This window comes from Sapajus apella, unplaced genomic scaffold (assembly GCF_009761245.1).
Source record: "Sapajus apella isolate SASKATOON/1434 unplaced genomic scaffold, GSC_monkey_1.0 scaffold7, whole genome shotgun sequence".
In the NCBI taxonomy this organism is placed as follows: Eukaryota; Metazoa; Chordata; class Mammalia; order Primates; family Cebidae; genus Sapajus; species Sapajus apella.
The window spans coordinates 24,492,501-24,519,410 of NW_022436947.1; the positions used below are offsets into that span (position 1 = coordinate 24,492,501).

The 26,910-nt window shown below is 37.4% G+C and overlaps 1 protein-coding gene across 2 annotated transcripts in view; it reads right to left on the reverse strand.

Annotated features, from left to right (window-relative positions):
- Positions 1-20,392: 20,392 nt before the first annotated feature.
- Positions 20,393-26,910, reverse strand: part of CAV1 (caveolin 1) — a 36,803-nt gene continuing 30,285 nt past the window's right edge. For both annotated transcript variants that reach the window (XM_032276218.1, XM_032276219.1), the window contains exon 3: positions 20,393-22,613. In XM_032276218.1, coding sequence (XP_032132109.1) covers positions 22,272-22,613 — 342 coding nt within the window. In that variant the 3' untranslated portion in view covers positions 20,393-22,271. The remainder of the gene's footprint in view (positions 22,614-26,910) is intronic.

The following is a 26,910-nucleotide window of genomic DNA, read 5'->3' on the forward strand; positions in this document are numbered from 1 at the left end:
GGACTTTGGGAGGAGATTAGGTCATGAGGGTAGAGCTCTCCTGAATGGGATTAGTGTCCTTAATGGGCCTGTGAGAACTCTCTCGTACCCCTTTCTTCCATATGAGGACACAGCAGAGACTACCCTCTATGAAGAGGCCCATTACCAGACACCGAATCTGCTGCTGCCTTAATCTTGGACTTCCCAAACTCCAGAGCTGTGAGAAATGAATGTCTGCTGTTTATAAGCCAATCATATTTTTGTTATAGCAGTTCAAACAGACTAAGACACTGGGTCAGCACTCACAGTTTGAGCAACACTAGATGAAGGAGACAAAACAGGCCTGCAAAACAGGATTCTTAAGGAAAGAATGTTCAAAGAAGAGATTTGCAAAACTATTATTTGTCCTTCACAGCTATCACTGCATAGGGCTGATAGCTATGCAGTGATTTTTGCTGTTAGAAACACAATCTATTGCCATCCTCTGCTTCTAGAAGAAAGAAAAAAATCAATACATTGCAGGAACTAGGGTGTTTAGGCCCCATGTGTGTATTTCTCCAGGTGCCCACATTCCAGGGAGTAGAAACACTGTGGGATCAAATGGAGCAACAAGTAACTAGAAGACGGGAGAATCTTGAAGGTTTGAAACAGCACTCCTGGGTTTGCACTTGCTTTTCGGAATGGCTCCTGTGTATTTTGGCTGGCTGGGAGGACCAGAAGCAGGCTATGCATAAGCGGTTTGTGCACTACAATTTCACACGTGTGGTTATCTGCAGCTGGCTCTGTGGGTTCACCAGAGGCTTGTTTGGCCCACTTAGATGAAAGACAATGAAGGAATACACTGAACTCTAAGGTTAAGCCCTGTATCTGACTAGAGGCAAGAGTTGACCTGTCAGCCTTTTAGAGGGAGAACTCCTCTGAAGAGAAAACAGTACTATAATATTTTCAAGTAAATTATTTTACATCCTTTAGCACTAAAAGAGAAATGTATGTTTGTGTTTTAGAGGACACCTTAGTGGTAGAGAGTTAACGTTTGAAATAGTCGGTTAGGAAATTCACACTCAGGGATCTTCAGGTGGCATTTGAACGCCCCTAATCATCCATCCTATTATAGCTTTATCTCCAATGAACACAAAAAGGCCTGTTAGCTAGCATAGGGGATGCTAAAATAAGTTTTCATGGGTAAGATGAGTGGTGATTAAGATATGTGAATACACTGGAAATATTGCGTAGGCAATTTCTTCCTTCTATGAACAACAGGGAGTAAGAATCTGGAGAGCTCCACAGCCTATCCTCTTCACAGGGCCGTTCTCGGACCAGGGCTTCATTCAATAGCTCAACAGAGAATCCTGTGGCTTGGCTTCTGATCAGAAGTTTAGCTGAATCTTTTGCCAAAATACTGATATGTCTGCCTTGAGTGGCCCTTTCACTAGAATACTGACACGTCTGCCTTGAGTGGCCCTTTCGTGGATATTGTTGCCTGGGATTTCACTGTGGTTATTGTGTCAGGTTAGCTAGTTGATTTGAATATTTGAACATGTGGCATTTTTGGTTTCAAATGTGCTTTCAATATAACTTACCACCCAGTAATGAGATTGTTGGGGAGGAGGATTATAGTTCTCATGTGTTCCTAGCTGCTGGCGGTGATCAATATCTGCCAGAGTAACCTAAAACTCATGAACAGCCAAATTTGCTTAAGTCAGGTGCATTCACTTGGTCTGAGATAATTGCTTGAGAGTTGGTTAAGGAGAAACGCTGGCTTTTGAAGACAGCCCTGTGAGTGTTACTAGACTTGTCTCCTACTCAGCTCTAACAGTTCTATGGGGTTGAGGGCTGTGACGAAGGGTGAGTCACAAAGTCACACAGACCTCCCTATGGTCTGTGTAAAAAATGTGGCATGGAAGGCAGCCCTGCACAGTTATTGAGTGGACAGGATGATTTTTCTTTCAAACACAGGATGTGAGTAATGTTACATTTCTTTCCTTTCTCTAAATAAATTTAATATGCTTCAAGCCTCCAATCAGCCTCACGGGTAGAAAGGTCAAGCATTGTATTGACGATGTCCTTCTTGGTGCCAAGTGAATGCCCTGTCATTTGGTCCCTTAAGATCATAGCTGACATGCTCAGTGTTCAAAGCTATACTATTCCTTAAGGGTGGAGGCTCTGGTGGAGCTGCCGTTGTGGGGCTTTAGCATCATTGCCAAGTCTAGGAGCCCAGTGCTCATGGTCCAGCCTCTTTAGGAAGTCGAGGTGGCTGTTTCCTGCTGAGGTCCTGTCATATCTTGGGGTGCTGCAAGGGATCAGAGCACAGGCTCCTAGTGCTGTGAAGCGCCCCTACTTTTGGTGTCTTACCAATCTTGGATGCTTTCCAAATTATTCTGTGGTCTTACTTTTTCCCTTCCTTCCATTTCTGAAAGAATCCCATGTAATCACTCTTCAAGAAGTAATTTAGAAACACAGTGTGAACTCGTCTCCTTGGAGTGGTGGCTGAAAAAATAACATGCCAATACTAGCTATAAACACACTCCCTACAATGTAATCTACTTATGCTGACAGTCTCATTATTCAATGAGATAGTGAGAGGAATTGTTGTAGAATTGTCACCTGAAACTACCAAGTAAGTGAGATGTAACCTTCTGAGATATGAAGTGCAGAGAAAAGAAATGGAAATCTTTTTATAGTGGAAGAAAATCATTTGCCTTTTCTTGGGCACATGTATGTCTTTAACTGTGCAAGGAAACATATATTCAATTATTTGTTAATAACACAAGCACCATTACTTTGATAATAGTTATTTAAAATAATTTAAAGTGAGTAACATATTTTAAGAATAATCGGTATTTGCTTAGCATTAGATGTTTTCATGCAAGTGATCTCATTTGTTCTTGACAACATTCTGGGAAGGAGGCATGACACATAGGATCTCTCCTTTTTGCCACTAAGAAAAGTCAAGCACTTTTCATGTTAATTGAGTCTCAAAGCTAATCAGTTAGCAGGCAGCTGAGTGTAACTAGTACCCAAGTTCGTTACTTTTCCACTTGGCCACTTTGCCCTAAGCAGTAGATGTGGAGCAAAAATATGGCTTATGGATGACTTAATCTTAAGTGGTTACTTTGAAGTACATCTTTCAAATTAGCCATGAAAGACTTTCCTCACAGTATCCAATCAATGACCAAATTCTCTTTTCCTGTAGACTATATGTTTAACCTCAACTTGGCCAAGTACATATTACATGCTCCCAGCACTCTGCAGCTGAGAGCAGTTTGGCAGGATGTAGGTTTGTGGAGGGATTAGGTATGGGTAGTCACTGATTCATTAAAAAACATTCAAATAGCAACTACTGAATGCCCAGCATCATCCTAGGGTCCAGTGCTACCCTTTTTTTTTTTTTTTTTTTTTTTTTTGAGATGGAGTCTCACTCTTTCCCACACTAGAGTGCAGTGGTGCGATCATGGCTCACTGTAGTCTCAACCTCCCAGGCTCTGGTGATCCTCCAGAGGTCTGTGCCACTACGCTTGGATAATTTATCTTTATTTTTTGTAGCAACTGGGTCTTTCTACATTGCCCAGGCTGGTCTTGAAATCTTGGGCTCAAGTGATCCTCCTGCCTTGGCCTCCGAAAATGTTGGGATTATGAGCATGAGCCACCACACTTGGCCTCCACTGCTGCTCTGTCCGACACAGTAGCCTTGAGCTACAGTGGATTATTTAAATTGGAATTAATTGAAATTGAATAAGAAATGCATTTTTTCACTCTCACCAGTCATATTTCAAGCATTCAATTGCCACAAGTGGCCAATGGCTCTTATTGGGCCATTGGCCACTTAATTTTATTGGGCCATTTTATAAGATTTATAAAAATCTTATGGATTTTAAAAGGAAGAATATTTCTTTAAGAACTTCCCTTTTCTTAGGACAGAAATAAAGTATTTCTCTTATTGCAGAAAGTTTTGTTGGATAGCAGAGCTGCAGAGTTATAAGGATACAGAGGGACTAGAACTTACAGTTATTGCATGCCTATTACAGAACTTAGAATCTATCATGGTACATTCTATAATAGGGTATCAGTTTTAGTTTAGCAGATTTTTCTTATGCCAGTCACTATGCTAAATCCTATGGATACAATGAAAGCTAAAAATTGGTCTCTGAAACCCAGTAGTTACAGTTCAAGGGAAACAAGAAAAAAGTGCCTTAAGGCCTTAGGGACTAGAGTAATTTTTCCTGGGAGTTACAAGAGAAAAACACAGTTATACATATTTATTCTGTCTTCTCTACCAATGTACATGCCATGCTTTTTGAATAATACAGAAAAGTCTATGGCCATACCACCCTGAACATGCCCAATCTCATCTGAAGAGCACAGAAAAGACTGTAATAACTGTATCATGTAATAAGTAATTATTATAATTTTGCATTGACATTCTCAAAGCACTGGACTCCTTTGCTCATTTTATAAATGAACCTGGACGATAGGGTGAGAACTGTGACAACTTCTGAATTTACCTGGCAACATTAATCACAGGGTAGGCAGTCAGCCTCATGCCAGTGATGTTTCTCAGTGCAGCCTCCCCCCCACCACCAGTAAAGTGAAGGAGACATTTAAGTCTCCTAATGACCCCACAGTTATATGGGTGCCCAGCAGTGGTCTTTTATTGAAACTTCTGGCAGCAGCTGTTTTGTATCTCTTCTACATTTAACATATTTCATGTAAATTGCAAAGATAATGAAATAGTTATGCCCCCTAAATGAGTAAGATAACTCATTTAATTTATGAGCAGTGGCTGTATATTAACTGTGTTTTCTGAAACTTGGATGAAAAGGACATCTATTTATTGACTGAACTAAGCGGATGGGGTTCTGTATTGCTATCTGGGGCTGGGGCCAAGGATTTAACCCTCAGGTTCCTTCCTTGCTGGCATTACTGCTACTGTACAGGCAGGAAGTTGCCCAGGAGTGAAAGCACAATGCTGCTGCGACAGAAGTCTATTTTAAGCAGCTGGTTTGTTTCCTCACTTTAGTGACCTTGGATAGATCTGTCTTTTCCCTGTGTCTCTGTCTTTGTCTCTACAATTGATTCAGATATAGCATTTATTGTACATGTGATATGGTTTGAATTTTTTGCAGTCTTTATTGTTAAAGGGAGACCAGGCAGTCTAAGCTCTCAATCTGGATTTATTTCTTGTTCCGCCAGTGTCTCTTTAAGTGATCCTAGGCTCATTAAATGACCCTAATGGAGGGACCAGTATCCCTGGCGCTTTATTCTTTCCATCTGTAAAATGGGGTTATGATCATGCCTCCCTTCCTATCTCTGGGAAATACAAGAGCATACATATGTGGGAGAATTTGGGGGATTGGAGTTTTATGAATATTTATATTGTAAATAGACATGTTTGTTGGTCTGCCTGTCACAACCCTGTCTCTGATTAATTTCTTCTTCCTTCCATAGCCCCTTGACTGGGCAAACTTCAAACAAGGTGACTGAGCTCTCTCAGCTGCCACTGATTGGACCAGGATAGACAACAAATGTAGGAGGAGTTAATCTGGATCTAGCCTGAGCCAGTCACATGTCTCCCTTGAATCCATGCATATAGGAATACAAAAAATGGAAGCCAGAGGATGATGGATCCTTGAAGTAAAAGGTCAGGTAGATCTTGAAAATTTTTGACTCAATCCATATTGACCCAAACACAAGAATAATTCTGGTCTACAGAGAGATGCAATAGAAAGCCTTGGGTGTATTAAGAAAAGCAGATAAGTAACCCTGGGGCATAAGAAAGAGTGAGACAGGGTGTTGGAAAGAGTGGCTGCCTGAAACTTTCTAGTTCACACAAGGTCTGGCTCTGTTTTAAGCATTCTTTACATTTTCATTCACACCACACTCTAATGAGGTAGGAAACGTTACAGGTGCTGGTTTAGAGAATGCAGTCAGCTATGGGACTTATCCAAGTTCACACAGCTGGTTTTTAAGTTGGCTGAGGATTTGATTACAGATTTCTACTTCTAAGTTCAAAGTTTTTTTCTGCTACACAATGGCCTATTTTTTAAGGTTGAAGCTTGACAGAGAAATAAGAAAATCTAAAGAAACTGTTCTAGTTCAATGTAGATACTGAAGGCTGGTATTTTACTTGTAATGTGACTAATATTTGACATTATCCCTGATATTTGTCCCAATGCCAGTAACCTCACCGTTAAATTCATCTCTTCCTCTGGAATTTGAATGACACTACCACTTTTTTCTCATTCCACTCAAGTAATTTTTCATTTCTGTTGGAACAAGAGTGTGAAAATTTACAAGGCTATCATATATTTTAATTGGTATTTACTCATGGTTCTGATAGATATTTTCTGTGTTTTGTCATCCGCTCTGTGAAGCCTGCATCTTCAAAAATTATTATTATAACACATTTTAGTGACAATTATAAAAGCAAGCACCAATATTTCAATTAAGATCTAAGTCGGTATAAAGTATGTATTTAATCCACCAAGTCAATCAAAGGTTTTCAAATTTTCTTTGTGATGGAACTACTTAGTCCAACAAAATGTTATGCTGAAAATTAATATGAAAATAAATTAAAACAGAACTTGTGTGTTGAGGGAAAATGGTAGACACTATTCCACTGATCTCTTTCCCTAATCTGCCTCTGTCATCTTGGGGGAGCTGGTCAATACCTCTGAATTCTATAAGGCACAGTTTTTTAAAATGGTACTTTTGGTTCTGGGGTACACGTGCAGATCATGCAGGATTGTTGCATAGGTACATATATGGCAAGGTGGTTTGCTGCTTTAATTCCCCCGTCACCTATATCTGGCGTTTCTCCCCATGTTATCTCTCCCCAACATCCTCACCCCCCACTGTCCATCCCCTAATTCCCCCCAGTGTGTGACGCTCCCCTCCCTGTGTCCATGTGTTCTCATTGTTCAACACCCACCTATGAGTGAGAACATGCAGTATTTGATTTTCTGTTTTTGTGTCAGTCTGCTGAGAATGATGGTTTCCAGATCCATCCAAGTCCCTACAAAGGACCCAAACTCATCATTTTTTATGGCTGCATAGTATTCCATGGTGTATATGTGCCACATTTTCCTTTTCTGATCTATCATCGATGGGCATTTGGGTTTGTTCCAGGTCTTTGCTATTGTAAACAGCGTAAGGCACAGTTTTAAAGCCATTTTATTAAACTGTTTAATTGATTGTCAATAATTTTTGTTTTACAAAAAGTTATTTTCTCAACAGGAAAAAAAAGCAAAACATTAATTTCATCTTGGAGTTGACTTTATAGGTGCTTCATGGAGCTCCCGTGAAGACAAAGACCTTTGCCTTGCTTATCTTTTCAATCCCTGCAATACCAAATAGGTGCTCCATAAATGCCTGTTGAAGGAATAACATAAACAGTATGTTAACAGAAACTTAGACTAGAGAATACATTATTTGCATGGCTTTTAATCATTTGCTCTTCCTTTTTTCCCACTGATGACACACAGTGCTATTGTAATACTGTCAAATAGTGTCACACTTAGGCACTTTCTCTCAAGCTGATAGTGAGTTTCCCTATAAAAAAGAGCTTTGAAGCTAATAGTGATAAGTATTAAACTCATGGTGTGACCTGGAATTGGTTATTTAACCGTTCCAAGCTTCTATTTCTTGATCTCTAAAACAGAGCAATAGTATCTACTTGACCTAGATTATAATACATAGCACTTAGGGCTGTTGTCAGTAATATTAGCAAAATGCTTAGTACATTGCCTGATGTGTGGTATGTGTTCAATAAGTGGAGGCTATTATTGTTTAGCAGGCAATATGAAAGGCAATGAGGCGAAAAACACAATCATTGTAAAAATGCAAAGTCACTCTGAAACCAATTTATATTAATCAATGTGCATATTGTGCTATGTACTTTACTGACTGCTTACTTGTGCTGTACAGTCAACAGAACTTTCTGTCTCAGAGTTGACAGGTAATTAAATCTCACCTTTTCCAAGAGGTTGTGCAATGTGATGGGGGATTTAAGAAATATTCTCTCAAAAGGACGTTGGCTGGTGCCTGGGCTAGTTATTATCTCATTAATGGTTGACATTATATTAATACAACTGAAAGAGAGGAGTAGGTTTCTTTCTTGGCCATTCATAGGGTGGCTCAGATTGGCAGCTGTTGCTTTTTTTTTTTTAAACAACTGCCTTTTTTCCGTTGCAAATACCCCACCCTTTATGCCAGTTTTCACGTTTTTCACTTGTGTTGTTAAAGTACTAGGCATGTGTACAGTTTTATCTTTTTGACACACAAATTATTCAACTTTCTCTAGCATCACATGTCTCTTTCTAGTTGATTTTATTCACTTTCTGCATGTCTAACTCTCCCCACTCCTCTCTCATCACAATGAAAAAATCCCTACTTCGGTAGTTGCAAGTTTTTTTTTTTTTTTTTTTTTTTTTCTTTTCTAGCTCTGTGGAAGTTTGAGTGACTCATTGCAGAGAGGAATTGATGGAGTCAACAGCTGCTGGAAAAATCTCTTTTTCCTTAATAGCCATGTCAACATGTGGTTGCTATTATTCAAGTAAGAAAAATATGTATATCAAACATCCGTGGTAGTCCTTGCTAAAATTTTCATTAGAGAAACTCATATTTTGATGTAATAAAATGTTCAAATTAGTACCTGAGAGGATGTTTTGTGAGAGAACAAAATCATGGAGAAATAAAGTCTGAAAAGAAAAACAAATGGCAAGCATGTTTTTAATAATGCTGTAATTTATTTCAGAGTGGGTTGGGTGATTTTCTTCATGGCATTATTTGTGGCACTGTAGAAATTTGGTACCCCATGCCTTCCTAGTCTCCAGGATGATCTGACAATTCATCCAACAAACACTAATTGCTTATCAGGGTAAAATCTCTGCTTCATGGAGTTTAAAATCCTAAAAGGGGAGAAAAACTAAATATTGTGAACAGTCATATGAAATAATTACTCAATATGATATGTGCTGTGATGGAAATAGGCAAGAGGCTAAGGTAGAGATTAAGATAAAAGGAATTCAGTTAGGGAAGATGTGGGACACCTCTCTGAGGGGTGACATTGAGGCTGAGACCTAAAGAATGAAAAGGAGGTAGCAAAGTAGAGAGGAGGATATAAGATCAGCTTGGTCAGCAGGGGCATCTGTGCAAAGTCCTTTGACTTTGTGAGGGGCTGTAGCATGTTCTTGGGACTAAAAGAAGATCAGTGTGTCTGGAGCACAGATCATGAGGAGATGGTAGTATGAAATTAGGTTAGAGAGATAGGCAGAAGCTGAATCATGGGACTTTGTAGGCCTTTGTTAACAGATGTGATTTTATGAACACATTTTATTGAATGCAGAGAAAAGTTACTAGAGGGTTTTAAGTTCTGTGTGTGTGTATGTGTGTGTTCCTCTGAAAATGTTTGTTGCTATAAAGCAAAGTGGCCAAATGAGTTGCATGGGGTTAAGGGTGGAAACAGATAGACTGCCTAAAGTAGACCAGGATTTAAACAATGGCTGCTCACACTGAGGTCGTGGCAGCAGAAATGAAGCAGGGGTGCAAGAGCAAGATACATTTTGAAGATGGAACTGACAGTCTGGTAGTGAATTGGCTATGGGGCTTGAGAAAAAGAAAGGTCTATGGGGATTCCTAGGTTTCAAACTTGGGTAACTGTGTGGATGATCGAACAGTTAAAAATGATGTAGAATATTTGGCAGGGTGGAGGAAGCATGAGTAATACAGTTTGGAATGGCATATGATAGAGATATCTATGAGACAGACAGGGGGAGATGAGATAGCCTGGAGAGAACATGCACAGAGAGACAAGAAGAGGGCTTAGGGTGGAGCCTTGGGCTAGCTTTTCATATGTGGGTTGGGTAGAGGACATCTGAAGAATAAAGCATCTCAAAAGCAGAATAACAAACTGGTTGACAAACACTCCTGGGAGCAGATCTATTACAATGAATGGACCAATAATTTGTAACTTAATTTAACATCCTAACTGAGAAAAAGAAATATATTAGCAACATGAAACAAGAAAAGAAATCACCCCCCAAAAGCCATGTAAAATATCAGATCTAAAGTAACCTAATCGGTGGGATAAATAGTAATGTAGATACAGCTAAAGAATGAAGTAGTTGAAAGACCAGATGGAAGAATGCTTCTAGAATGGTAGAAAATGTAAAAGTTCATAGCCAGGGATAATAGAAGTACCAGTTTTTAGATACTTACAATGCCTGAAGGAAAAATTATAAAAATGAAGACAGGAAAATATTTAAAGAAATGTAAAGACATTTTCAAAAGAAAGAACAGCTACAGATTGAAATGGTCTTTAGAGGACCATTTCATAGGAAATATATATTTAAAATATTTATATGTATTAAAATATTAAATAAATACATATTTTAAAATTAACACAAAGTTCCATTATATTGAGACTTAAGAATACCATATGCAAAGAGAAAATAATAAATGACACAAATGACGTCAGAGTTTTCAATAAATGTAGAATGCCATTTATTGAGTAACTTTTTAAAATAAGAAATTTGATGATAGAATTTAACAATTCATTTGTCATTCAAACATGTGATGGCAATAAAAATATTCTCAGGCATACAAGGCTTTACCATAAAAAGAACTCATATTGAAGAGATGTTTTAACATGAATGCTCAAAAAAAGAGAGAAAAATATATTAAAACAATTTTTTTTTGAAACAACTATATCCAAAATATCACAGAATTAAAGCTCTATATTGTGTCAATATGATTGACAATCCTGCTGGGGGAAGGCCAAAAGTCATGAATGTATATTAAAATTCTTGTCTAGTTAGAGGATATATACACACATATATATGTATATAATATACTGTATATATACATTACTTTAAGAAAGTATTAAAAAGAAGCAAAAAGTAGAATACTTGCTAAAAAGTAAGATAATAGAAAAAATATATCAATAATCACAATGAATACAAATAGACCAAATCTGCCAGTTAAATGATAGACTATTGGCTGTCCGCATTGGCTCGTGCCTGTAATCCCAGCACATTGGGAGGCTAAGTTGGGAGGTCAGGAGATCGAGACCATCCTGGCCAACATGGTGAAACCCCGTCTCTACTAAAAATACAAAAAAAATTAGCCAGACGTGGTGGCACACAACTATAGTACCAGGAGGCGGAGGTCATAGTGAGGTGAGTTCACACCACTGCACTCCAGCCTGGTGACAGAGTGAGGCTCCGTCAAAAAAAAACAAACAAACAACAACAAAAAAAAACTATCAGATTGGATAAAAAACAAAATCCATCTCCAACTATGTCCTGTTTATAGAAGACTCACATGAAGCATAAGAACATGGGAACCTTACAGACACACAGTCTGGAAGATGCCATTCACATGACAGTCTCTCTAAATGGCAATGCTTATCTTTAAAAAAATTTTTTGAGGTGGAGTCTTGCTCTGTCACCCAGGCTGGTGGGATCTTGGCTTACTGCAACCTCTGCCTCCTGGGTTTAAGGGATTCTCTTGCCTCAGTCTCCCCAGTAGCTGCGATTACAGGCATGGCATCCGCCACTATGCCCGGCTAATTTTTGTATTTTTAGTAGACAAAGGGTTTCACCATGTTGGCCAGGCTGGTCTCGAACTCCTGACCTCAGATGACTTGCCACTCTCTGGCTCCCAAAGTGCTGAGATTACAGGCATGAGCCACTGCGCCTGGCCAAGAAAATGCTTAAGTAAGCAGGTGTAACTATGTAAGTTTTTAGCAAAATAAACTTTATGACAAAACAATAATTATAGACTCACTACTTAACCATAAAAGATATGTAGAAGCAACTTATCAGTAAGATAAAATATTTCTAAAATGGTATGCACTATGAGTAGCTTGATATGTATATAAAGCAAACAATTATAAATCCTTTAGGAGGACTGATTCTCTAGACTTATCTAAGAAATGGACTAGACAAAAAAGTCATTAAAATATAGAATATATAAACAACAAAATATAAGGCTGATATAATAGACATATATTGAATTCTGCATCTAAAAATTAGAGGATGCATATTCTTCTCAAGCATACATTAAATATTTATTAAAATTTATCATGGACCTGACCATAAAATGTCTTAATACATTTCAAGAACAAGTATATTCACATCATATTTTTTCCCATAATAGAGCTAGAAATTAAAATAAAAACTAATTTAAGAAATTTTATATATTTGGCAATTAAAAACATAATATTTGTTAAAAGTCACTGAACTGTGGTTAGGATATATTTCTCTTTAATGTTAATTATGCCTCAATATTCAAAAGTCAATTGCATTTCTAAAAACAAACAGTCAACAATTAGCAAATATGCACTAAAATAGTTACTAGGTATAATAATTACCATACTTAGAATAAATAAATCATAAAACATGAAAAACTCTACATGGAAAAATTATGAAACTTTATTGAAAATGCTTGTAAAGAAATAAATGAAACTTTACTTCCATGCTTATAGCTAGCCTTGATATCATACTCATGTCAATTTTCCAACTTGATTTAAATATTCAATTCCAATTGATTTTCCAACTGAGTTTTTATTAGAAATGAATGAGACAGTTTTAAGTTTTTATGGAAAATTAAATGGCCAAAAAATAACAAAGGCACTTGAAAGCAAGGAGTGAAGAAAACAGTAAATTAAAACTTGTCTTACAAGATTTGGAGACTTACTTTAAAATGTTATTTGAGTACAGAAAAAACAAATTGACCAGTGGACTAGAGAGTGCAGAAATCAATCTAAGTATGAATGGAACTTCAATAAATAACAGAGGTGGCAGTATAGTTTAAAGGAGAAAGGAACACATTTTCAATTAATTAAGCTAGCAAAAATGGTTATCTTGTTCAGAGAAAAAAAAAAAATGAAACTGGATTCCTACATCATGCCATACAAACAAATCAACTCCACATAATTAGATTAAGGACTTAAAAGTTAAAACCAAATATTTAATGTAATTGAACATATTGCAAAATACTTTATGTCAGAAAAACCTAAGATATTTAATCTCTTAGACCACAGTAATGCTAGTTAAAATACAATAAATATCTTATTTATCTTGGCATAGAAAAACACTCAACATGAAAAAATGGATAAATTTGAACACTAAAGTCAAAATATTTGTGTTCATTACTAGACATTTTCGTGAAAGTGAAAATGATACAAATTGAGAAAATATTTGAAGCACATGTAAAAATAAAATGATAAACATTAAGAATCTACAAAAATTCCTGACTCAATAATGAAAGAAAAGCCATTATTTAAGAACCCTTGCTGAATGACACGTCATCTAACAGAAGAAGCCCACATGACCAAAAACCAGTGAAGAGATGCTTAACCTCACTGGTAATCAGAAAGGTACAAATCAAGACTAAATAAGATACTATTTCACACCCAGTTGATTAGCAAAACTGAAGAAGTGTAACAGTTCCAAATGTTGGTGGCAGTGTAAATTGCTATTATTACTTTGAAAAGCAATTGGCCATATCTAGAAAAGCTGGGGAATACATCATTTGTCAGAACTGAACAATTCAGTCCTAATGATAATCCCTAGAGGAATTTATGCTCATAAGCCCTCCCAGGGTACATATGCAAGTATGATTATAGCAGCACCATTGGCATACCATGTTCTCCTCAAGAGGCAGCTGGATAAAATGGGGTATGTTCACACAACAGACAAATCTATAGCACTGAAAAGGAATGACCGAGAGCAATATTCAACAATATGAACAAATCTTAAGTGAAAAAAAAAAAAATCAAATGCCAGAATGGTCCATTCTGCATGACACTCCTTAAAAAGACTTTAAAAAGAACTAAAACTAAATAGATATTCTTTCCCTGGGAGATTGTATTTAAAACTTTTTAATAGGCAGAAGATAATAAATACAAAATTTAGGAGAATGGTTACCTCATATGGATTCAGGGGGACAGGTGGATAGGAAAGAGAAGGAATAAATGTGTAGTTGTGAGTTCTAGTTATTTGATTTGGTGATGAATTAATAGAGGTTGATTAATGATCATTAAATAATAAAATAAATAAAATCAACTAGAAGAGAGCCCCAGATGAACCAATGATAACATTGACTATCAAGCATGCCTATGCCTACATCTGGGCACCCGAAATAACAAATTATTTAAAAAACCTCTTCAGCTGGGCACTATTGCATGTGCCGATAGCCCCAGCTTCTCAGGAGACTGAGGTGAGCGGATTGTTTGAGCCTCCGTGTTCAAGACCAGCCTAAGCGACTTATCAAGACCTCATCTCAGGAAAAAACAAAACAAACAAAATCCAAAACAAACAAACAAAAACCCCAAACCCCAGAAACCTGAAACCTGTTGGGCTTAAAAGTATAATCATAGGTAGGGTAATTTAATAGTGTTTAGACAATGTATATAGATAATTCTTTTGTTAATTTTGGCAGTAAAAGAAAGCAGAAAAAACATAGATGGTTAGAGGAGGTTAAAAGGTTAAGGAAGGGAATGTTTTTTTTTGTTTGTTTCTGTTTTTTTTTTTTTTTTTTTTTTTTTTTTTTTTTTTTTTTTTTTAATGATAAAGTTATACTTGATGTTTGGAGGCTAAGGAGAACAATCCAGAACACAGGGAGAGATAGATAGTAAGAGTTAAACGAGATGACCAACAGAGCAAAGATCTTGTGAAAATAAGAAAGGACGAGATTCAGAGTGCATGTGAAGGGAATGGCTTTTGCTCAGATTAGGGAAGCATCCATTTCAGCAGAATGGAAAAATAAGATGAGAGCAAGTATCAGTAGGATTGGTGTGCATTGGGGGAAGTTGAGAGAGTTTGCATTGATGGTAAGTTGGGTAATGAATAACATCTTGAGACGCTCATTATTACTAAAAAAACTGGCAGATTTGAGAGTGAATATGAAAGTCAAATAAATGGAGTTTTTTAGAGAAAAAATAGGCTTGACTCTTAGTGGTAAAATAGTTCTATTGGTTATTTGATAGAACTCAATCTGATTCCATGGAAATTATTTAATTTTTGACAAATAATATAAGTATTAGGTTTTATTTCAAAAAATGTGTTTCTTTTCATCATTGAAATCTCTGTCTTGGAGTCTGTACATCAACTTATCACTTAGTCATCTTATGGTCTTGAAAGTCACTAAACTATAATATGACTGAACATACCCTATTATGAAACATTTTTTATGTTTTGAAAACTAATATGTAAATGCTTAAATCAAAGATTTTGCTAACTTTGTGAGAGCAGCTTTAATTTCATATTTTAGACTCAAAATGTTTTAATTTGTATTTAAATTGGCAACCATATTGTTGACCATTACTTGTTCTCAGTTGAGACACAACTTGCTTTTTGTGGCATTCCTACTGGCTATATGATTTGGTGCCATAGTTTAGCTCCCAGCTTCTGGAGCCAGACTCCATGGGTTCATAATCCTGACTTTGTTAGTTGCTGGTTGTGTGACTCTGAGTTACTTGACTCTTCTGTGTCTTGATTTCTTACTCTGTAAAATTGGGATGATAATGATAATACATACCATATAGGGTTATTGCAAAGATTAAGTAAACTAATACATTTAAAAGGATATAGTTAACATACGAAGTTGGATTAGAAGTTTTAACTACTACTTAACTTGTGCTAATATTTACTCCAGCTCTGCTCACATTACTTTCTTAGTATACATTTCAGAATGGATTAAATAATTCTGCTAGCCAGTGGCAACAGGAAGCTTCATGAAGAGGAGAAAGGCTTAGGGGGGCTCAGAAACTGCACAGAGCAGGGTAATAGATGAGTGGAAGGAACAGAGCTTTGAGGACAGACACATCTGGAACTCCTGGATTAGACAATAGCTCCAATACTTAGTGATGTCAACAAGTGATTCTCTAAAATTCTTTAAATCTTATTTGTAAGGACATAAATAGCTATTTTAAACTCTTGTATAAATTTGTAATAATGTCTGTAAAGTATCTGACAGGAGCTCAGAAATGACACAGTTCTTTAAATATACTCACCCCCAAATTTTAAACAAAAAGTAGATGCATATCCTACCCACAATTTTAAGTTTTACTATTTAAGATAACATCATGCTATGAACATATTTCCATGTCATTAAATATTCTATTTCACGCAATATTTAAAAGCTAATAGAAGTCTGTTAAATGCATATGCCATAATTTATGTAACCGATTGGGTTGTTTTTAATATATATGTTGTTTCCAATGTATTATGCTATTGACAATAAAATAATGAACATCTATGATGATGAACATTGATATGCCCCTATTATTTTTGTTTAGTAAAAGGAATTGTGGGATATATCATGGGTACATTTAATTGTCTTCCAAATGGCTTATATCTGTTACCTTCTCAGATACAATGAATGAATGTGCCCATTCTCCTGCGTCTTCACCAGCATGGATATTACCTTTGTTTTCCGTGTCTGCAAACTTAGGTGAAAATGATGTCTCATTGCATTAACTGTTACTACTTAATTACTAATGAGTATAATTTTTTTGTATGATTGTTGTGTACTTCTTTTTTGTGAACTATCTTCTTTGCTTATTTCTCTATTAGCATATTCATCTTTTTCTTTTTTTTTAAATTTATCGTACTTTAGATTCTAGGGTACATGTGCAGTTCATGTAAGATTGTTGCATAGGTACATTCATGGCAAGGTGGCCCATTCCCACCATCTCCCATCATCTATACCTGACATTTCTCCTCACGTTATTCCTCCCCCACCCTCCCTCCTACTATCCCTCCCATAGCCCCCTCCAACAGACCCCAGCATGTGATGCTCCCCTCTCTGTGTCCAAGTGTTCTCACTGTTTAACACCCACCTATGAGTGAGAACATGTGGTGTTTGATTTTCTGTTCCTGTGTCAGTTTGCTGAGAATGATGGTTTCCAGGTTCATCCATGTCCCTACAAAGGACACAAAGTCATGGTTTTTTTATGACTGCATAGTATTACATGGTGTATATGTGCCACATTTTCTTTGTCCAGTTTATCATTGATGGGCATTTGGGTTGGTTCCAGGTCCTTGCTATTGTAAACAGTGCCGCAATGAACATGTGTGTGCATATGTCTTTATAATAGAACAATTTATAGTCCTTTGGGTATATACCCAGTAGTGGGATTGCTGTGTCAAATGGAATTTCTATTTCTAGATCCTTGAGGAAGTGCTACACTGTCTTCCACAATGGTTGAGCTAATTTACATTACCATCAACAGTGTAAAAGTGATCCCACTTCTCCACATCCTCTCCAGCATCTGTTGTCTCCAGATTTTTTAATGATTGCCATTCTAACTGGCATGAGATGGTATCTCAATGTGGTTTTGATTTGCGTTTCTCTAATGACCAGTGATGATGAGCATCTTTTTCATGTTTGTTGGCTTCATATATGTCTTCTTTTGAAAAAGTGTCTGTTCATATCCTTTGCCCACTTTTGGATAGGTTTGTCTGTTTTTTTCTTGTAAATCTGTTTCAGTTCTTTGTAGATTCAGGATATTAGCCCTTTGTCAGATGGGTAGATTGCAAAAATTTTTTTCCATTCTGTTGATTGCTGGTTCACTCTAATGATTGTTTCTTTTGCTGTACAGAAGCTCTGAAGTTTAATTACATCCCATTTGTCTATTTGGGCTTTTGTTGCCATTGCTTTTAGTGTTTTAGTCATGAAGTCCTTGCCTACACCTATGTCCTGAATGGTTTTGCCTAGGTTTTCTTCTAGGGTTTTTATGGTGTTAGTTCTTATGTTTAAGTCTTTACTCCATCTGGAGTTAATTTTAGTGGAAGGTGTCAGGAAGGGGTCCAGTTTCTGCTTTCTGCACATTGCTAGCCAATTTTTCCAACACCATTTGTTAAACAGGGGATCCTTTCCTCATTACTTGTTTTTGTCAGGTTTGTCAAAGATCAGATGGTTGTAGATGTGTGGTGTTGCTCCAGAGGCCTCTGTTGTGTTCCATTGGTCTATGTCTCTGTTTTGATACCAGTTCCATGCTGTTTTGATTACTGTTGCCTTGTGGTATAGCTTGAAGTCTGGCAGCATGATGCTGCCAGCTTTGTTCTTTTTGCTTAGGATTGTCTTGGCTCTGCAGCCTCTTTTTTGGTTCCATATGAAGTTTAAAGTGGTTTTTTTCCAGTTCTGTGAAGAAGGTCATTGGTAGTTTGATGGGGATAATAGCATTAAATCTATAAATTACTTTGGGTAGTATGGCCATTTTCACAATATTGATTCTTCCCAACCATAAGCATGGAATGTTTTTCCATCTGTTTGTCTTCTCTTATTTCCTTGAGCAGTGGTTTGTAGTTCTCCTTGAAGAGGTCCTTTACCTCCTTGTCACCTTTTTTTAATTTATGAAAGCTCTTTGTATTTTTAAGTGTATTATAATGTTGTGCACTCAAATGCTTTCTGTTATCAGTCATATTTGTTTCTACTGTTTTTGATATGTAGAAGTTTGATATTTTATGTTTATTGCCATGATCTTTTATTTTATGATTTCAGCCTTTTGTGTTATGTTAAGGGTGTCTTTCTTTACTTCTCCCCTCCACCCAATATTAAAAATATGGATTACAATTTAAAACTCAGAACACTTGACTATTAACACCCACATCAGGGATGATATGAGTCAGCTATTCAAACTGAGCCCCACTCCACCGAGATGATGTATATTATTAAGGAACTAAATTTACTAGATGTTTCTATCTTCCCTCACTCCCTCCCTCCCTTCCTTCCTTCCTTTCCTCTCCTCTCCCCTCCCTTCCCCTCCCCTCCCCTCTCCTCCCCTCTCCTCCCCTCTCCTCTCCTTTCTTCTTTCTTTTTTAAGATGGTCTGTCTTGTTGTCAAGGCTGGTCTGAACTCTTGGCCTCATTTGATCCTCCAGTCTCAGCCTCAGCCTTCTAAAGTGCTAGAATTACAGGATAAATGTATAATGTATGAAGCTATTTATTATCAATATGGAGTCAAAGTTGTCCAAAGCCATGTAGTGATTTGCGTATCTGGAGAATACAATGGAACTAGATGAGAAGCTGTGATAATTAACTTTTTGTGTCAACTTGACTGGGTCATGGGTGGGGTGTCCATATGTTTGGTCACGTATATTTCTGAGTGTTTCTTTGAGGGTGCTTTTGGATAAGATTAACATTTAAATTGATAGACAGAGTAAGGCAGATTGCCCTCCCTAATGTGGGTGGGCTTCATCTAATTAGTTGAAGGTTTGCATAAAATAAGCTGACTGTGACCCAGACCATCAAGTAAGAGAGAATTCCTTATACTTGACTGCCTTCAAACTGGAACATTGGATTTTTTTTCCTGCCTTTGAACTTGGCCTAAAATAGCAACTTTTCCTGGCTCTTAAGCCTGCTGATGTTGGACTGGAACTACATCATCAGCTCTCCTGGGCTCCCAGCTTGCTTACTCACCCTGCAGATTTGGGAACTTGTCGCCCTCCATAATCATGTGAGCCAGTTTCTTATAATAAAGCTCTTGCTCTCTATCTCTATCATCTCCATCTATCTCTATCTCTTTCTCTCTCTATTATCTCCATCTGTCTCTATCTCCATCTATCCCTATAATCTCCCTCTATATCTTTATCATCTCCATCTATCTCTCTTTCTCATCATCTCCATCTCTTTCTCTCATCTCTCTATATATACATCGATTTCTGTTTCTATCTATCCCTATATATCTCTATCTCCATTTATCTATTTCTATCTCTGTTCTATTTATCTCTATCTATCTATCTATCTATCTATCTATCTATCTATCTATCCATCCACCTCTAGCTCCATCTCTGCATCTCCATGGCCATCTGTATCTCTATCTTCATCTCTCTATCTCTATCCTATCTGTCTCTCTTTATCTCTATCCTATCTATCTATTTCTCTTTATCTCTATCCTATCTATCTGTCTATCTATCTCCATCTATCTCTTATTGGTTCAGTTTCTCTGGAAAATCCTAATACAGCAGTCCTGCCTGTCAACTTAGCCAAGCAGCAAACATAAATTGAGACCGCAATATACCTCTTTAAAACCCAGTTAAGGCATAGCAAAGTTGAAGCCATCACTCCCTGAATGCAAATTGTGTCATTTACCAAGTGAGAGCATTAATATCCAAGCTTGCTGGGGGCTCAAATTAGATGACATATAATAAAACATTGGGCAAATTGCTAAAAAATATATTTGTTATTAATTATAACTTTTATCTGAAGTAACTCATGAATGGTGATGACCTTAGCAGAAATATCCTAAGTGACTTGGTAATAATTTTAAAGTGGGAGGCTATTATCCCCCACAAACACACTACAAACATATACACACACTATACACATGCTCACTACATACAAACATAGACACACACAGACGCTGACATGTAAACACCTGTTTTGGGGAAAAACAGTAAAGCTGACTGTTTAACTGTTAAACATTTTTATTGTGCAGGCTTGTAACCTTTATAGGACATGCATGATAAAAAATTGTAAAATATATCAGTAAGCATATAAAATTTCAGCAATCTTTTGGACCAGCAATTGATTTGCATGAGGGACTAAGCATCTATGTAGAACAGACATGTCTTGGAATACACAGTTTACATATTGAATCACAAAGCCATTTCCTAAGTGATTTTCTTCATATAAAGATAAAAGTATCTTTACATTTAAAAAGTATGCAGTATAGCACATTTTCAGTTATATACACAGTTTAAAAGTAAAACTATGTCCATGCCAGTGTCTGTTTTAAATGCAAAAAGTCAAAGTAGGTAACAGGTTGGTAATTAAAGTGTCAAGAAAACTGGAAGAGGCAAAAATCAAGCGGAGTTCCAATACGTGTACCAAAAAAAATAATAATAAAATAAAAGCATGACTGAAGGTTTCAGAAAAGTCCCCAAGGGCAGAATCACAATATGAGCAGGAGAAATAAAAAGCTTTTGCATATACCAGGCAGCTTTCACTATGACTCAGGTTTACAGGTGAAATTCCTCAGTTTGAGTTCAGAAGAATTCGAACTTATTCCAGCAAAACTACTTCATTCTTTTTATTACTGCCCCCTCCCCCATCTTCTTTCTGGGCAAAGGGATGCTTGGATTAGGTCCAAAGCTCCTGGCAGGGGGAGGGGCCATGTGTCACAGCATAACAGACGGTTGCAAGTGCTTTACTGAGCAGGGGTCATGTTTGCAGCAACTCTGACAGGCTCACACAATGGCCTCCGTTTTCCAGCCCCTCCCCAGAGGCCCACTGATCAGCTGAAAAGGGAACACAATGTTGAGCCACTAAACCACCCCAGTGATGGATTAGTTTGGATTCAGAAAAGCATGATTATTCTTGAAAATAAAGGAAGCTGAATAGACATGCTGACCTCATTCAGCTGATGACAGACAGGGAAAGCTGGCTTCCATGCCTGCCAGCCCACAGAGGGCTCAGCCCCATTGGTCCACTTTAATTCGTTTCATTGGGCTACTGTCGACCATCTCTATGGATAAAGATGCCACATGATGAAGCCCAGATGCGAGCTTCACTGGACTCTAGCTCAGAGTCAGAAATGCTCATGGAAGACTAGGTCATGGATATTCTAATTTTGGTCTTCAGGGAAGCTGCTGACCTAATGCATGTTGATTCATTAGACCCTATTTGAAAAAAATTTGTGAAAAACAGGAAGGCACTTAGGTCTTGTTATCTATATAACAAATATTCAGGCACAGAAAATATAGGTTAAAATTTCAAGAAGAGTAAGGCATTAGTTGGATCATGAGAAGGCAGAAGATTATGTTTTCTAACTTGTAAGGATTACTGGATCCTACTGGATCACGAAAATGAATGGCAGTAATCCACTAACTCCTTAAATGGTGGAAAAAGAGTTTGCTGAAAATATGCCCATATACTTGTACCCTCAATGGCCATACCCTGGAATTCTTCCCTTACCATAAAATGACCAACATTTTAGAGTAGGCAGTTGAGGTTGTTGGTTCTTTTTTTTCCCCTCCAGTTCTCCATAATTCTCTCAAATTAACTTTCAACAATATGTTCATATCTCAGCCAATAAAGTGATGGTTGATCCACATGCAAATAAAAAGGTAAAGAAAAAAATTTAAAAATTCAGGCTGCCAAAAAAATAGATGAAATAACTCAGAAGAGACATAATACTTATGAAAACTGAGAAAGTGATTTCTTTGTTCTCAACCAAGATAATTCATTCATAAATTGTTGCTGTATTAGAAACTTGAAACTTGAAATTGGCACCAGGAAAATTAAAAGGAAAAAACATCAGGTATACTTCTATCCTTGAAATGTCATTTATATTTCTTTCTGCAAGCTGATGCGGACATTGCTGAATATTTTCCCAATAGCTTCGAAGAGTGGGTCACAGACGGTGTGGATGTAGATGGAATAGACACGGCTGATGCACTGAATCTCAATCAGGAAGCTCTTAATGCATGGGACAACTGCCCAGATGTGCAGGAAAGAGAGAATGGCGAAGTAAATACCCCATATGAGTGCCATCGGAATGCCAAAGAGGGCAGACAGCAAGCGATAAAACCAGTATTTCGTCACAGTGAAGGTGGTGAAGCTGGCCTTCCAAATGCCATCGAAACTGTGTGTCCCTTCTGGTTCTGCAATCACATCTTCAAAGTCAATCTAAAAGGAAGAAGTGACAGAACATGAGCATGGAATTGAAGAAGAGAGAAAAACTCACTATTTAGTATCCCATAGACATATACTGTATTAGCTTTTATGAGTTAATTCTTTGTGAGATGCTTAAAAACAACCAGCAGCATCAGCATCACTTGGATCTTGGAAATACAGATTTTTGGTTTTTTTTTTTGAGACAGGGTCTTCCTCTGTCACCTAGGCTGGAGTGCAGTGGCATGATCATGGCTCACTGCAGCTTTGACTTCCCAGGCTCAAGCAATCTGACTGCCTTAGCCTCTTAAGTAGCTGGGAGCACAGCTGCATGCCACCCCCGCAACAGACCCCAGTTTGTGATGCTCCCCTCTCTGTGTCCATGTGTTCTCATTGTTCATCACCCACCTATGAGTGAGAACATGCAGTGTTTGATTTTCTGTTCTTGTGTCAGGTTGCTGAAAATGATGGTTTCCAGATTAATCCATGTCCCTACAAAGGACATGAACTCATCGTTTTTTATGGCTGCATAGTATTCCATGGTGTATATGTGCCACATTTTCCTTGTCCAGTCATTGATGGGCATTTGGGTTGGTTCCAGGTCTTTGCTGTTGTAAACAGTGCCACAATGAACATGCATGTGCATGTGTCTTTATATTAGGATGACTTATAATCCTTTGGGTATATATCCAATAATGGGATTTCTGGGTCAAATGGAATTTCTATTTCTAGATCCTTGAGGAAGTGCTACACTGTCTTCCACAATGGTTGAGCTAATTTACATTACCATCAACAGTGTAAAAGTGATCCCGCTTCTCCACATCCTCTCCAGCATCTGTTGTCTCCAGAATTTTTAATGATTGCTATTCTAACTGGCATGAGATGGTATCTCAGTGTGGTTTTGATTTGCATTTCTCTAATGACCAGTGATGATGAGCATTTTTTTTCATGTTCGTTGGCTTCATATATGTCTTCTTCTGAAAAGTGTCTGTTCATATCCTTTGCCCACTTTTGGATAGGTTTGTCTGTTTTTTTCTTGTAAATCTGTTTCAGTTCTTTATAGATTCAGGATATTAGCCCTTTGTCAGGTGGGTAGATTGCAAAATTTTTTCCCATTCTCTTGATTGCTGGTTCACTCCAATGATGGTTTCTTTTGCTGTATAGAAGCTCTGGAGTTTGATTAGATCCTATTTCTCTATTTGGGTTTTTGTTGCCAATGCTTTTGTTGTTTTAGTCATGAAGTCTTTGCCTGTGCCTATGTCCTGAATGGTTTTGCCTCGGTTTTATTCTAGGGTTTTTATGGTTTTATGTCTTTTTTTTTAGTTGTGTTTTAAGGGATGGAGTCTCACTATGTTGCCCAGGTTGGTCTTGAACTCCTGGGATCAAGGAATCGACCCGCCTTGGCATTCCAAGGGGTTGGCATAACAGGCATGAGCCACTGAGCCAACCTGAAACACAGATATTTGGGTTCTCCTTGGGCTTTATTATCTCTCAAGGGTAGAACCCAGGAGATTTTTTCACATGTCTTCTGGGAGTTTCTCTATCACACAAAAGGTTGAGAACTATAGCTCTAAAGAAAACCAAATGGATGTGATTAAATTTCTTGACTTAAAAGTAAAACCCCAAAACATGGATAAGGATATGAGGCACTCAGTACAATGTAATGAACATGACATAATTTAACTGCCTTAGAAGACACCTACACATGCAATTTTAAGGGTGTTTAGTTAATAATTGGTTAATAATTTTTCAAATTCCCAATTAGCATAATTACTTAAGGAAATTATATCATGATGAGCTAGGAGGCATCAAGAAGGCTTCATGAGGTGGGAGATTTGAGCAGGGCTTGGGAAATTGAGTATGATTTGGAGAGGAAGAAGAAAGAGACCTTGGAAGTGTGTCAAAGCCCCAGGAACAAGCAAGGGTGCCACAGTGAGTGTCACAGGCAGAACAAACCTGTGTCACCAAGGCTGGAAAGACAGGCTGAGGCCAGAATGGATATTATTATACAGACATTGGTGTCTATGGAAGATATGGGAGCAGGGGAATGTAGCCACAATCAATGCACTAATTTATCAAGATAAGTTTGACAACTGGGAAAAGGAGGAAAGAAATTCAAGGAAGGGAGGCTGTCACTGTCACTCAAGTTTGAAGGGCCAAGACTAGAAAGGTGGTTATAAGAAAAGAAAAGAGGGTTCCAGAGATGCTAAGTGAAGAATCCACAGGACTTGGTTAGTTCAAAGATGAGGATGATAGGAGCTGAAATACAAATTTGGCCCCTTTCCCAGTAGCAGGCTCTGCCAGGTAAATGTTCACCCAAACAATTAATTACAGGAAATTTTATCCCTCTGTAAAGATTTATATAAACTACACTTAAGCATAGGATTAAAAACAGAATTTCCAACTGAAAGGTAGGACAGAGGCAGTGCAACTGCTTGGCAGTGACAGCTATAGGAAGGGATTTAATGTAGTTTGAAATCCAAACAGGCAGATGACTGCCAGCAGCAACTCAGGCAGGCTCCGGATTAGGGAATGAGGACTTCCATGACTCCATGGAGCTGCTCAGTGCCAAAAAGCCATCTTTGATTCGACACAGTAAAATGTCTTCTGGAAAAAGTACGTGATGCTTACCAATTTTTAAAGTTTATTTTGTGGAACGTTCTGTTTCTTGACTTAGTGTCCAATGTTTTAATAACGTAATGTGAAAACAAGCAGTATGGCCACAATTATATAAGTGGTTAAGTAGATTTATTGTCACTCTTATTTTTTCTTCACCCATTTGGATCTAGACACAGGGTAAACATTTACTTGTGTGTTTTAAAATGTGGCAAATATGTGGCAAATCAGGTCAATACTTTTATGAAGTTTCTGTGCAAGTTTTATTTTTTAAAGATGTCTTTGTTTTGTAAGAGGATCTGAAGGCAGAATTAAAACACTACAGCAGGTAGTCAAAAGATGGGCAATGGCCATCTATGACTGCCTTGAAACGGGTACACACATTTTGAATGTATAATGGAAAATAGTCCATTACTCTTATTAAAAAATATTCTATTACGAAAGAAGGTTAGAAAACAATTTACTGGGAGCAGAGGATTCCTACCTCTTTACAGAGCAGACCCAAAGCAGGTCTGCCTTGAGATTCTTTTCCTAGGAGGGAAAGATTTGTGAACATTTGTTGACTGGTTATTATGATCAGTCACTGCTCTCATTTAACTCACAACAACTCTATAATACAGTATTCCCATTTATTTTTTTAAAAAGCAATATTCAGAAATGCTAATGAATTGTCCAAGTAAATAAGAGGTAGATTGGTAGTTTAAATCTGGTCTGAAAGTTATCAATTTTCTTCAATATTGCACCACTTTTCCAAAATATTCTTCAAACTTTCTCTAAGTTGAGTATGCTATTTCATAATTAAAAGACACATTAATAAAAAAGAGTTTGCCAAATTTAACTCTGTGGTAACTGCAACAAATCTCACAGCATGTTGTCTGAGGACAGTGTTATGCCATATGTGCAATGGTTCTTAGTGAGGATATTTATGAACATGAGTGTGTAAGATTTTTTAATAATAATTCTATTTTTCTGAGCCTAAATTCAAATTATTTTTTAATGAGTACATTGGATTCTTATACTTTCTTTTAACTTGCTTACTAAATTTCTGGATGCTTGCAATTTCAGTGAAACTGCGTTTTCAGAAATTGCTAGTGAGCATGATTTATCCTCAAACATCCAAGTGAATTTAGAGTAGGTCTCCAGGGGTGCAAAGCAACATGACAAAAATAACATGTTATATAAATATATCCAGTTATTGCTGCTTTAGTCTTGAAAATTTAAGGTGGTTTAAAGGGAAACTAAAAGTATAGCCAATTAGGTGCAGCTGAGAAAAAGAAAACAAGGCAGGTTAAAGGAACAATAGTGGCAGAAGTAAAGCTTAGTGTCTTTCTACCTCCATTTACACAGCAGTAATTAGTATTACAGGAGTACGTGAGATAATTTATATAAAGTATTTAGCATGGGTGTAGAGCCTAGCAATATGATTAGTAAACGCCCAATAAATAGTAGCACTTAAAAAAAATCTCTTGCTTTTGATGATTAGGTCTTTTTTCTTGTCTTTCCTTCCTTCCTTTCCCCCCCCTCCTTTTTTTTTTGAGACAGGGTCTTGCTCTGTCACCCAGGTTAGAGTGCAGTGGCACAATCACTGCTCACTGCAGCCTTGACCTCCTGGGCTCAAGCAATCCTCCCACCTCAGCCCCCAGAATAGCTGGGACTACAGGCACACATCACCGGCTAATTTTCTTGTTTTTTTTTT